This window comes from Sinocyclocheilus grahami, unplaced genomic scaffold, assembly GCF_001515645.1.
Source record: "Sinocyclocheilus grahami isolate Dianchi unplaced genomic scaffold, SAMN03320097.WGS_v1.1 scaffold453.1, whole genome shotgun sequence".
NCBI classification, from domain to species: domain Eukaryota; kingdom Metazoa; phylum Chordata; class Actinopteri; order Cypriniformes; family Cyprinidae; genus Sinocyclocheilus; species Sinocyclocheilus grahami.
This window is the reverse complement of record NW_015505632.1, coordinates 931,663-944,815: the sequence shown is the minus strand read 5'-3', so window position 1 is coordinate 944,815 and position 13,153 is coordinate 931,663. Positions and strand designations below refer to the sequence as shown.

The 13,153-nt window shown below is 37.1% G+C and overlaps 1 protein-coding gene across 1 annotated transcript in view; it reads right to left on the bottom strand.

The window, feature by feature from the left end:
- Positions 1–983: 983 nt before the first annotated feature.
- Positions 984–13,153, bottom strand: part of LOC107552595 (ectopic P granules protein 5 homolog) — a 24,548-nt gene continuing 12,378 nt past the window's right edge. The window contains exons 18-34 of the mRNA XM_016234514.1: positions 10,923–11,065; positions 10,688–10,844; positions 10,288–10,482; positions 9,720–9,933; positions 9,051–9,172; positions 8,746–8,953; positions 8,310–8,385; positions 8,120–8,223; positions 7,808–7,983; positions 5,978–6,157; positions 5,692–5,901; positions 5,450–5,594; positions 3,559–3,801; positions 3,113–3,332; positions 1,838–2,053; positions 1,597–1,711; positions 984–1,422 (exon numbers count right to left, since the gene is read on the bottom strand). Coding sequence (XP_016090000.1) covers positions 1,240–1,422; positions 1,597–1,711; positions 1,838–2,053; positions 3,113–3,332; positions 3,559–3,801; positions 5,450–5,594; positions 5,692–5,901; positions 5,978–6,157; positions 7,808–7,983; positions 8,120–8,223; positions 8,310–8,385; positions 8,746–8,953; positions 9,051–9,172; positions 9,720–9,933; positions 10,288–10,482; positions 10,688–10,844; positions 10,923–11,065 — 2,907 coding nt within the window. The 3' untranslated portion in view covers positions 984–1,239. The remainder of the gene's footprint in view (positions 1,423–1,596; positions 1,712–1,837; positions 2,054–3,112; positions 3,333–3,558; positions 3,802–5,449; positions 5,595–5,691; positions 5,902–5,977; positions 6,158–7,807; positions 7,984–8,119; positions 8,224–8,309; positions 8,386–8,745; positions 8,954–9,050; positions 9,173–9,719; positions 9,934–10,287; positions 10,483–10,687; positions 10,845–10,922; positions 11,066–13,153) is intronic.

The window sequence follows — 13,153 nt, the reverse complement described above, 5'->3', positions numbered from 1 at the left end:
AATTTTAACAAATTTGTGGCACCCTACAAAATTAATTTTGTCACAATATTTGAATTTCTAACTTCGATATGATACTTTGAAAAGTATAGATATTCGGTACAGCAGGGTAGGACTGCAGAATATACTGTCATACAGATATTTTTAATATTATAAAAAAAAATTGTCCATCAATGGTGACAATCAGTAGATTAATTTCTAATGAAAAGACCAATTTATATGACAGATTTTAATGTAGATTTTAAATTTTGTTGCAGTAGCACGAGATAGCTTGATCTAAAACTTTGAATTGAATAAAAAATGACAAGGAGGCTAAGCAGTTAATAATAAAATAAGAACAAATAAAGAAATTACTAATGATAGCACAAATAAAAAATAACGATAGGCCTACAAATTAAATAAATTGCTTTTTAGTTTTTCAGGTAGGTCTAACACACAGTAGGGCTATTAAGAGTTTTTTATTTTTTTTACCAATTATCCAAATAATGCTTAATCCTAGAAAGCTATTATTATCAGAACATGTGAGCATAACGGTTAGCAGATCAATGAATGAGAGGGCAGCGTTACGAGAGTTGCCCATTTACCACACCTTGATACAACACAGTAGGGCTATTGCAGACAGAAACAATACTGTACTACATCCATGTTTCCTGTCAGCTTGATTTTTGAGTGGACTTTACTGTTCCGATGAGCATGAACGGTATACGAGTGGAGCGACTGAGCGGAGCACACACACATAGAGCGGGATAATACGCAGAGCGTCACACCACGTGAAAGTGAAACCTGAGCGGTGAACTCATTTTCGGCATCTGGAATTTCAGTGCATCTCTAATTATTGGCGACATCAGAAATGGATATTATATAATAGATGCTTTTTTGAACATGTTAGCAATTTAAAAATATTAAAAATTTATTTTTTACACGCTACCCCTGCTCTCGACAGATGGCACCCCGGTTGGGAAACACTGCTTTAAAGGATGCATTTTAAGAAAAAAGAGGGAAAACTGTGATATTACTGTGAGAAAAAAGAAAATTAGTGTAACCGTTTTATAACCTTATGCACAGTTTAAAAAATGACCACTGCTTCAGTGTCTAAACCCATGATTTAATGCATTCCTCCCAATTCTGTCCTTTCCCAGAAAACAGCTTCATCTCACCTGGAGTTAGATCCGTTCTCCAGTAGTTTTTGGTGGGCTTCACAGAGCTTGACAGCAGGAGTCGACTCTTGTTTTGAGGTTATGGCTAACGGATGATGTCTAGGTAATTAAGGTCAGTGTAGAGTGCATTGACTAGCAGGGTCAAAAGACGGTTGCTGTCACGCAGGCCATGATCTGGGTACTTGATGAACTGAATGGCCTGGTTCACAGACACATGCAGCTCTGAATACTGCTTATTACTCGGCATCTGCTCCAGTACCGATAAGGCCTGAAAAAAGAGAGCAGTCATTCAAGGTACAGCACGATTTACCAGAAATTTGTTTGTACTATAACAAATTATCATCAAATATCTAAAACATATCCACATCTAACCATCTATTTTTTCGAAATTTCAATTCAATTTTTTAAATAAAAAAATTCACTAAAAAACAGAAAAGTTTACCTGTTGGGCTTTAGCTGAGAGCTGCAGCTCGGTGCCTGGATGAAGACGCAGCTGATTCTCTGAGGGCACCTGGACCAGCAGAAATGCTGACATGCTGCGCGCCACAACCCGAAACCTGAAACACAGGAAGAACAGAAATTGTGAGGCATGCAATTCACACAATTTACCTTTCATGTCCCTTTCACTTCTGATCTGGACATCAAAACAACACTGTTTTAGCAGTTTCTCAATCTTCTCTCACCTGCTAGAAAGTGGGGATTTCCTCCCAAGGCCTATGGCTCCCAAGATGCCTGAGTTCAGTCTTTCCTCACTGAGCTGGGCTAGACGGTTCTGGAATGCTATTAAGGTGAGAATCAGAGTATCAAGTGCGCAGGTGTCATCTTGATCCACCTGGATCTGCAGAAGCTCCAACAATTTATGCCACCATAAAAACAGCTTTGCCTCATCAGGTGGACCACTGCAGGAAGAGATGACACACTCCCTTAGGCCACAAATACTCAGACAATAAGCACTAAAAATAAAAAGAATGTTATTTACTAACTCTGCAATCCTACACTACTTCCAGTTTGTGTTTCTGTGTGCGTCCTTCAGCATTTACACTACCGTTCAAAAGTTTGGGATCAGTAAGATTTTGAATATTTTTTACCGAAGTTTCTTGTGCAGAATAAACCCTGTTATTTTGTGAAATATTATTGCAATTTAAAATAACCGTTTTTATTCTAATATACTTTAAAATGTAATGTATTCCTGTGATGTAAAGCTGAATTTTCAGCATCATTACTCCAGTCTTCAGTGTCACATGATCCTTCAGAAATCATTTTAATATGCTGATTTATTATCAATGATGGATAAAACATGTTTTATGGAACCTGTGTTCCTTTTTCAGGATTCTTTTATGAATAATAAAAAAAACAGAATTTATTCAAAATGGAAATCTTGTGTTACAATATACACTACCAAAAGTTTGGAGTCAGTAATTGGTTTTCTTTCTTTTTTGAAAGTAATTAATACTTTTATTCAGCAAGGATGTGTTAAATGGATAAAAAGTGAGAGCAAATACTCATATTGTTAGAAAAGATTTTAATTTTAAATAAATGCTGTTCTTTTTTTTTACTTTTTATTCATAAAAGAATCCAGAAAAAAGTATCAGTTTCCAAAACAAAAACAAAAAACAAAACAAAACATGAAGCAGCACTGTTTCCAGCACTGATGATAAATCAGCATATTATAATGATTTCTGAAGGATCATGTGACACTGAAGACTGGAGTAATGATGCTGAAAATTCAGCTTTGATCACAGAAATAAATTATACTTTAAAGTATTTTAAAACAGAAAACCAATAATATACAAATAATATCTCACAATATTACAGTTTTTTCTGTATTTTTTTCTGTATTTTGGATCAAATAAATACAGCCTTGATGAGCACAAGAGACTCCATTAAAAAACATGAAAAATCTTACTGATCCCAAACTTTTGAACGGCAGTGTATATATGTGATAAAGTGTATGTTACCTAGGGAAGACCTGGCTGATCCATGAGCTGAGCCGCACTAAGGTCTTCTTCTCATTCAGGAGGGTTTGCTCCAGGTTCAGCCTCTGGAGGATGTAGACGTACAGGGTGAGATAACTGCCCAGGTTCAGGCTTTCCTGAATGAAGTCCTCAACAGTCAGTTCAGGAACCTGAAGAGAGACAAGGATGGGCCCCCAACCAGAGTATTGATCAGCACATCCACCTGAAAGAAGCACACAACATATTACTAGAAGTTGTGGACAGATTTATAAGATATTAAAACTCACTGTACTCTATAATGGCTCCATGCAAATGTTTTGATTCAGCCCAGATATTTGCTTTTATGGTGCTTACAGTGTGATTAGGGAGAGGAATAATTCCTAAAGGCTTACGCAGACAGACCATTTCAAATCTGTGACTAAGTCCAGAACAAGTACGAGCTTTATTACCATCAGTGAAGTAGGAGAGAATACAGGCCTCAGTGGTTCGTGTCATATGACGCACTGAGGCCAAGCATCTGCATGCAGCGGTTAGCAGGGGGAGAACCAAAGGACCCCGAGCTCGCTTTTCCACCCAGGAGTGGAGTTTAGTCCCGAGTCCCTCTGCTGTAGATATGCCAGCTTCATTCAGCAGAGTCAGCATCTCCGCAAACAGACTGCAGGTGGCCATGTGCCGCTGCTGGAGGTCTGTCTCTGAACATGAGAATGAGATACATTAAAATTATACATTAAGTTCATTCAGCATAAAGAGAGCTACTGTTACTGCCTGTTTTGTTTTGTGTTAAGGGATTGTTCACACAAAAATTTAAATTCTGTCATTAATTACTCACCCTCGTGTCATTCCAAACCCGTCGTTCGGAACACAAATTGATATATTTGATGAAATCTGAGAGCTTTATGACCCTGCATAGACAGCAACACAACTGATATGTTCAAGGCCCAGAAACTTAGTAAGGACATTATTAAAATAGTCCATGTGACATCAGTGGTTCAACCTTTAGTGGTACTCTTGTAAAAGCATGTTGTGAAAGACTGACACAGAAGAGAAGAAATTGTTGAATAAAGTCATTATTTTTGTTTTCGTTGCTCACAAAATATTCTTGTACCTTCATAAAATTACGATTGAACCACTGGTGTCACATGGATTATTTTAACAATGCCCTTACTACCTTTCTGGGCATTGAACGTGGTAGTTGTGTTGCTGTGTCTATGCAGGGTCAGAAAGCTCTTGGATTTCATCAAAAATATCTTAGTTTGTGTACTGAAGACGAACGAAGGTCTTACAGGTTTGGAACAACATGTGGGTAAGTAATTAATTACAGAATTTTTATTTTTGTGTGAACTAACCCTTTAAGATGTTACTAATACTATTACAATATTACTATTTAGGACCTCTTTCAAAAACATAAAAAAATCTTGAATGAACAAATGAATGAACGAACGAACGAACGAACGAATGAATGAATGAATACTATTACAAACTACATTTGCATTTGGTTTGAAAACCGATTAAAATCAGATTCAGGTGGAGAATGGATAGTAAATAGACATGTTCCTCATCTGCTCCTGCATTTAATTCAGAAATGACTGCACAAGCTGCTCTATGATAGAATCCCCCAAAGAGCAAAAAACTCAATTCTTGAAATTCGTTTGCCGTGTATCCAAATAAAAGAATTACATGCTGAGATACTAGCAATCTTCTTTATTCCTATAAAGTGCAAAAAAGTGCTCAGTGCATGTTAAAATAATTGATGGATTCTATTATTGACTTGAAATCGTGATACATGTGAATGGAACCAAGCACAAGATCCTCCTTTTTTCATTTTTGACAAGCTGCTCTATACACACATATATGTTGTAAAAAATTAATATTTAGCATTCCTTAAAATGTCAAGGCAAGTTCATCGGAATACTCAAGAATGCAAATCAGTATATGGTATTTCAAATGTTTTTGGGAACAGATGCATATGTACAATCATACATTATTTGTTACAGTGTCTGTATCTTAACTCATTTCTTATTCTTTCCCCACTCTTGGCATTGTGCTGATGCCTTTGTCATTACTACTGCAACCAATATACTGGGTACAAACTGAACAAGCTGATATGACTTTGTCATATTCTAAATGACAATACAAAGAGTGAATCCGAAAGACTGAATCTAAAAAACAAACTGGAACTGTGTGCAGTGTGAACGTACTGAAACAAACAACTGCTTTCATTCTTATAAAATCCAGTGGTAAACAGAACTAAAAATTAATGTTATGCAATATTCTTGAAGGGCATGCTGAGGAACGTGACAAGAAAATTAATATGAAAGAGAAATTAAACATTTTCCTCACCAGGAGGGTTGAAAATGACAATGTACTCCAGTAATTTCTCCATTTCTGTCTCCAGAGATGCCAGACTGATGTTCCCATTCTGATCCAGAGAAGTCAGGAACTGCACCATTAAGTGAAGGAAGGCTTGGCACTTTAAAGTCATGTCCTGACAGTCACAGATCACACAACAGATACAAATCACTATGCTGTAAAAATGTAGTTTACAGTAATTTACAGTATTTGACAACAGTGTGTCATCTAACCTTGTGATGCAACATTTGTGTTTTCGTCCCAAATCCAGCAGCCATTCTAAGCAATTTGATGACGTGTTGTGAAGAAGTATCATGGCTCAGAACAAGGGATGCTGGGTAATGTGTGCTGACATAGCGTGTAACATTTTGATAAGAAGGAAAATCTACTAGGTGCCAAGGCAGAGAAGCTGATTGATCCAGGAGACTGAGAACAGAAGACTCCTGTAGAAGTAAATCATGGTAAATTAACCTCTAATAGGCCCTTATAGACGGTTAGGGTAAACAGGTGACCACTCACAGGTTTGCTGAGATCCTCTTTGGCCAGAAACACCATCAGATAGAGGACAGAGACCACCATCGTCTGAGCTGAGGGGCTTAGCTGTGGGCTGAGAGAGTCACTCAGTACACTGACCCAGTTCACCTCACACAGCAGCTCTCCCATAAACAGGAAACAACTCTTTGGGCTTCCCCTCTCGACCTGAACAGCACAAAAGTCAATCAATTTAGTGACAATCATCTATTAAAGTATCAGTATTTTCTTATAGTTACTAAAAGTAAGACAGAAGGATTAAAACCTGTCATCTTCACTAAATTATTTCTCAGACTACCTTGGAAGAGATTAAATATATGTATGCATTGCAACTGTTCAAAAGTTTGGTGTCGGTAAGATAAAAAAAAAAAAAAAGTTTACTGAAGGTTGCATTACATTGATCAAAGGTGACAGTAAGACTTATGTTACAAAATGTCTATTTCAAATAAATGCTGTTCTTTTGATCTTTCTATTCATTAAAGAATCCTAAACAAATATCTCACTGTTTAAAAATATTAAAGGGGTCATATGACGCGATTTCAAGTTTTCCTTTCTCTTTGAAGTGTTACAAGCTCTTGGTGCATAAAGAAGATCTGTAAAGTTGCAAAGACTAAAATCTCAAATCCAAAGAGATATTCTTTATAAAAGTTAAGAGTCAACCACGCCTACCTAAAATGGCTCGTTCTAACACGCCCCCACATATCTACGTCACTATGTGGAAATATTAGCATAATGCCGCCCAAATGTGCACACAAAGAAAGAAGGTGTGGTTTCAGGAACAGCAGTAGTGTTGATGCAGCCATGTCAGGGAGATGCTGTGTGTTTCAGTGCGAAAGCAAAAGCACTTTATTTGGCCTTCCGGAAGTAGATCAATTAGGAATCATTGGTTAAGATTTATTTACAACAGAACAGCACAACCCAGATGTTTGAATTTGTGCAATGCATTTTATGGACGACAGTTTTTTGAACCTAGAAGAGTACAAGGCTGGCTGTGAAGAAGCTGTGGCTATGATCAATATTCCCTTGATCTTTTGAAATAGCCTTTTTTAGCAGGAGAGTGAACTGCCTGTCAGAAATCATAGCACGTCAGCTGTCTTAACCGCGGCTTGTGTACTGCATCATCACTGTGTCTGTCACGCGACTCTGTTCGGGCGTGAACTGATGGTAAAACTAACGACATTTTTAACTGTCTTGATATTTACTTTGAAAGCTGAAGCTCGCGATTATGGTAAGGGGCGTTACATTTCCGACGCGTGCTTGTGGTGTTTGGCCAATCACAATGCACTGGGTCAGCTGTCCAATCGGAGCAGACTGCGCTTATCAAAGGAGGGGGCTTTGTTGAAAACTATGTGTTTGAGAGAGGCGGGGCATAGAGGACCTACAATAATGTACAGTATTTGAAAAATAATGTGTTTTTTGAACATTAAAGCATGTCAACATATACTGTTACACCAAATACACAAAATAATGATCTTTAAAATAGCATCATATGACCCCTTTAAGCAGTACAACTGTTTTCAACATTAATAATAATAAGGTATGTATGTTTTTTTTAGCACCACATCAACATATTGGAATGATTTCTAAAAGATCATGTGACACTGAAGACTGGAGTAATGGCTGCAGAACATTCAGTTTTGTCATCACAGGAATAAATTGCATTTTAAACTGTAATAAAATATAAAACAGATATTTTCCTGTCCCCAAATGTCTGGATGGTGGTGTATATAGGTCTAAATCTGGTTTTGAAACATTCTAGAGATCCTCAACCAAACACAGGCAATATATGTGATTTAAGGAGTTCTGTAAATCTCTCACATTAAAAAAATGATTCATTAGTGTCTGATCTGGATGCAGGTCCTTCCATGGCAAACGGCTGTACTCAGTGTGGTAGGTGTACAGCAGGTACTCTGGCATCTTGGGAGAGGTGCAGGTCTCACAGTAATGCATGAGATGAAACCACAGAGCTCCTCTTTGTCCTGGCAACAAGCGATCTGCACCAAAAACATGGATTCAAAATTACATACTGATCAAATGGATTTTGAACTGAATATGTATTTAAACAGCTGAAAAAAATAGTTGAATGAATCACGACATTTGTGTGTTGTCCTGTTCTCCAAGGATGTTCACCTTTAAATTTCTCATGCATAGTCTCCATCAAGCGTGCATATAAGCTCACTAAGCTCGCTGCAGCTGCGGCATCTGATTCAAGCCATGGAGAACAGCGAGGATGACTGTGACATACACAAGAGAGTCGTTACTCATCACTTCTGCCGTCAGTGTTTTAACAACCAAACTGCTGAGCCACATCAAAGCATACCTAGTGTTGTCAGTGTCAAGGACCAGAATCCACGGTTCAAACAGTTTGGCCATTTTTGCATGCAGGTTCTCAAGAGCTACATCAAGTAGAATTTAACATGAATTAATTTCATTATACAAATAGTTGCTATGCAGATATATACACTACTGTTCAAAAGTTTGGAGTCTTAAGATTATAATTTTTTTCTTCTTTTTTTTCAAATAAGTCTCTTATGCTCACCAAGACAGCATTTATTTGATCAAAAATACAGTAAAACAGTAATATTGTTTTAAAATGATTTCTATTTGAATACAATTTAAAAAGTAATTTATTGCTGTGATAGTAAAGTGATTGTGGAAACTGATAAATTTTTACTGAACATCTTACTGACACCAAACTTTTGTCTGGACTATAAGCATTTGGTTGCTACGCACAACAGAGAAATACAATTTTGTACCTTTGACCAGTCTTGGACTTCCTACTGGTTCTTTGCTGCAATTGTTTAGCTCCAGATCCATGACGTAGGTAATCAAATCTTCCCAAAACCTCTTGACTTCCTCAATGTACGGCCCCCATTTTGAGAGGAGACCAAAGCTCCTGAAGTCCCCGTTAGACAGACGGAGCTTCAGGAAGTACTTTGAGAGCCATTCGATTGTTTCATCCGCCTAGAAAAACAAAGTGCAATTTTAATTATCTGGCTCCGTTTGAAGTATTTAACACTAATTAGAGCATGTCAAATAAATAAGGAGTGTTTTGTGTTACCTGTTGAGGGGAGAGCAGGATGGAGCGGGTTTTGTTTTTCTTTATCATGGGATGAGGAGAACAGCCCAGCACTCTTAGTGATGTTCTCCAACAGTCTGGACTGAGAAGCTGTTTAGAAGAGCCTGCAGGAAAGTGAACATAGTCAATTTTAGTCAATCATAGTCAAAGTACAAATAGCTTTTTGAAAATAATTTCTAAGTACATTTTCACTTATGGCAAACCATTCATATGTAGTTTTTGGAATGTACATTTAATGTTTATAAATTATGATTACAAACGTCATGCTAAACTACCACAACAGGGCAAAAGAAGGATGCTTAGATGCATGAAAAATTACTAGAAAAATTACTTAGTTACAAACATCCATATCAGTCAAATCTACAAAAAAAGCAGATCTGGACCGATTTAGACACTTCACTTTTATAAATATAATTTAGCAGACATTGGACATAGTATCTAATATATAATATCTAGATATCATATCTTTTTAAAAACAAAGATTGTGACCTAAAATCTGAGGTTTGCAAGTAAATTAAAATAAATGAACCACTATTCTGAGGTGATTACATGAGGATTTCATTGTGACAATTTGACATCGAACCAATAAAATCTGAAAAAAAAAAAAACTCACAATGGACGAGTCTATGTCAGAGAGAAGGAAAGACATACTCTGCATGAGCAGACGAAGGAAGTCACTGTAGTGGTCTGGAAATTGGTAAAGCAGCAGTTCTGTCCAATGCTTGCAGAAGATGTTGAAGGGCATGAGGACTTCTGGCTCAGGTTCCAGCCCACAGGTGCACAGAGCCTGATGGATTATTTCCATCAATCGGCTACGCTCAGAGAACTGAGGCTGCGGCACCGACAGCCACTCAGTCAAGTCAAACTAGAAACAGAGCAGATTGTTCAACATCATTTTTTTTTTAAAGTTGCAAACATGAGCTACACATTAAAACGCAAAAAGTAGAGCAATCAAAGTCTCAGAGGGCCATGTGAAGGATCCAGTGTGAGGTGGTTGGAGAGTGCAGATTGTCTTGTACATTTAAATTAGATTGTTTTTGTTCTGCACAAAAATAATTTTATAAATCAGTTATAAATCACTTTTCCTCATGGAATAAAAAAACCTCTAGAATAATTTTTCAATTTATGGGTTATGGGTTATTTTTCAATAACCCATAATGCTTTCAATTTCAACCTGTCTGATAAATATTTATAGTATTATTCAATGAAGGCAAATTACTTTTGTGAGGAGCATGAATATGACATCACCACTGTCTATGTGAAGGGTGTTGACCACTTCCTCGTACAGAGAGACCAGCTCTGCAGGAGAGGCGTTTGGGGTGAAGTAGGGTGAGAGAAGGTTACAGAGGTGTCTGTTGAGCAGGATGGTCTTCAGCATTTGTTTACATTCTGATCGGACATCCCGGATGAAGACCTACAGTCAAAGATACACTTTATATCATTTTAACAGGTAAGACTCGAGGGTTGTAAATAAAAAAACATTATAAAAATAAAATAAAAATTACTTCATGTAAAAAAGTCAATTTAAATGAAAACAAATGTGAGAAAACATCATTGCATTTTGAAATTAATGCTGAAATAATGTAACATAATATAGTTCACTGGGTTGAAAACAATACCTGACCAAGGATCTCTATACAGGATGTGAAAAATTGCCGGGTGGGTGGATGTCTCTGTGTATCCTCACACACAAATGACACTATCTGATAGAAAGCAGTGATGCCCACCTTCAGTATGCCAGGGGAAGGATTTAGTTTGTAAGCATTAACCAAGGCCCTAAACAAGAAAACATGATGTTCACATTTAGTGACACAAATATAGAAAGTTTCTAAACTTATTTGAGTGGGTACTGACGTGATGAAGTTCTCTGTGTGCACGGCCGCCTCAGCCAGACTTTGAGGAGGAGCTTTGACTCCATCAACCTGTAGCTGTTTAATATCACTCTTCAGGCATTGGATCTGATTCTGCACTGGATCCAATTTGTGCAGTCTTGAGTACTGCAGCACACAATGAGGGAGAAAGAGAGAGAGCTCATGAAAATGTAGGATTTTCTGAGAAGTTGCCAAAATTGTTTATATTATTAAAGGGGTCATGAACTGAGAAATCAATATTCCCTTGATCTTTTGATGTATAAGAGGTCATTGTGCTATAAAAACATTCTGAAAGTTTCAGAACTCAAAACTTTCTCGTAGTCTAAACGCAGCTTATATTGAAGCCAGTCTGCCAAAACGACAGCTTGTGGAATGTGCCACTTTATGACATAATAGTGTTGCTAAACCCCACCTCCGCAGAAGATCAACGCCTGCTTCTACAGCACTGCCTGTTTAGCCCCGCCCACCGATTCATGCACGTAGTAGGTAAATGACAAGAGCAGCAATCACAGGTCTACGCAGAAACCAAACGGTAAACTTTATTAGATTAACTTAATTTTTAATGAAGCGCCAGACTGAGTCAGTAAAAACTTGGTCCTTTGTTCACTTCATTTTACTGTGGATTCGTTTACAAATGATTCGACTCAAGATTTTCAGAAAGATTGAAACTAAAAGACAATGCTATGCCGGATATATTGAATCCGACAGTAATGTCGCACCACACAAGTGTAACTGTTTTCATTGCACGATCACTATTACTTTGTCTGTTATTACAGAACATTTGATATGTACTGAGTATTTATGCATTTTTAACCTAAATCACAGCAGTGTCCATCTTTGTAGGACGTGGGCTGTCAAACACACACAACTGTTATCCAATCATAGCAGTGGGCGTTTACTTCAATTGAATCCGACAGTAATGTCGCACCACACAAGTGTAACTGTTTTCATTGCACGATCACTATTACTTTGTCTGTTATTACAGAACATTTGATATGTACTGAGTATTTATGCATTTTTAACCTAAATCACAGCAGTGTCCATCTGTGTAGGACGTAGGCTGTCAAACACACACAACTGTTATCCAATCATGTTCTTCCGCGGGATGTGTGCACAGTTCTGTTTATTAAACCTAAATCACAGCAGTGTCCATCTTTGTAGGACGTGGGCTGTCAAACACACACAACTGTTATCCAATCATAGCAGTGGGCGTTTACTTCAAAATCTACAATCTGCCACGGCTATTCAAACAGAGCGTTCTGATGAGGGGGGTCAAAACAGGACAAAAAATAGACTATTACTTCTAAATTATGTTTTTTGATATAAAAATCTTGATAACATTATAAGAGAACTACACAAAATAATACAAAATGCACAAAATAATAAAAAAGGCAGTTCATGACCCCTTTAAAGCAGCACTATGTAACTTTTTCTGTGTTCAAAATTTGCAAAAAGTATATAATGAGCGAGTACATCATGAATTCATCTTCCAAACCGCGTTTTTGTCTTATTCTGAATCACTACGGTACACTTATAATAAGTACTTATATTTGGACTATTGTAGCCTGGTCGGGTCGTCACTGCTGCGGAGTAACACATACCTGCGTGAATCGCCATAGACATAAACTTAGGGAATTAGCTCCGGTTGGAATGTTCTTCCGCGGGATGTGTGCACAGTTCTGTTTATTAACCGCTAGAGCGCCAAAAGTTACATAGTGCTGCTTTACTGCAGAGAAGACAGGAATTTAGTTAGGGAGAAAAATAGGTCTGACATAAGGTTTGACATTTCACTACTAACTTAAACTTAATTTATTTCAGTTAGTTTAAGGCACAATTTCAAAAAAGTATATTAAAGGGGTCATATGATGCAATTTAAATTTTTAGTGTTACATACGGAAGTTCTAAGCGGCCATGCAATGTATTTTTTTTCCTTCTTGTTTTCTCGTTATAACGACTTAATTTTCTCGTTATCTCGACATAACGAGAGTTGTTTTCTCGTTATAACGACTTAATTTTCTCGTTATCTCGACATGACATAAAATTTGTTTTCTCGTTATAACGACTTAATTTTCTCGTTATCTCGACATGACATAAAATTTGTTTTCTCGTTATAACGACTTAATTTTCTCGTTATCTCGACATAACATAAAATTTGTTTTCTCGTTATAACGACTTAATTTTCTCGTTATCTCGACATAACAAAATTTGTTTTCT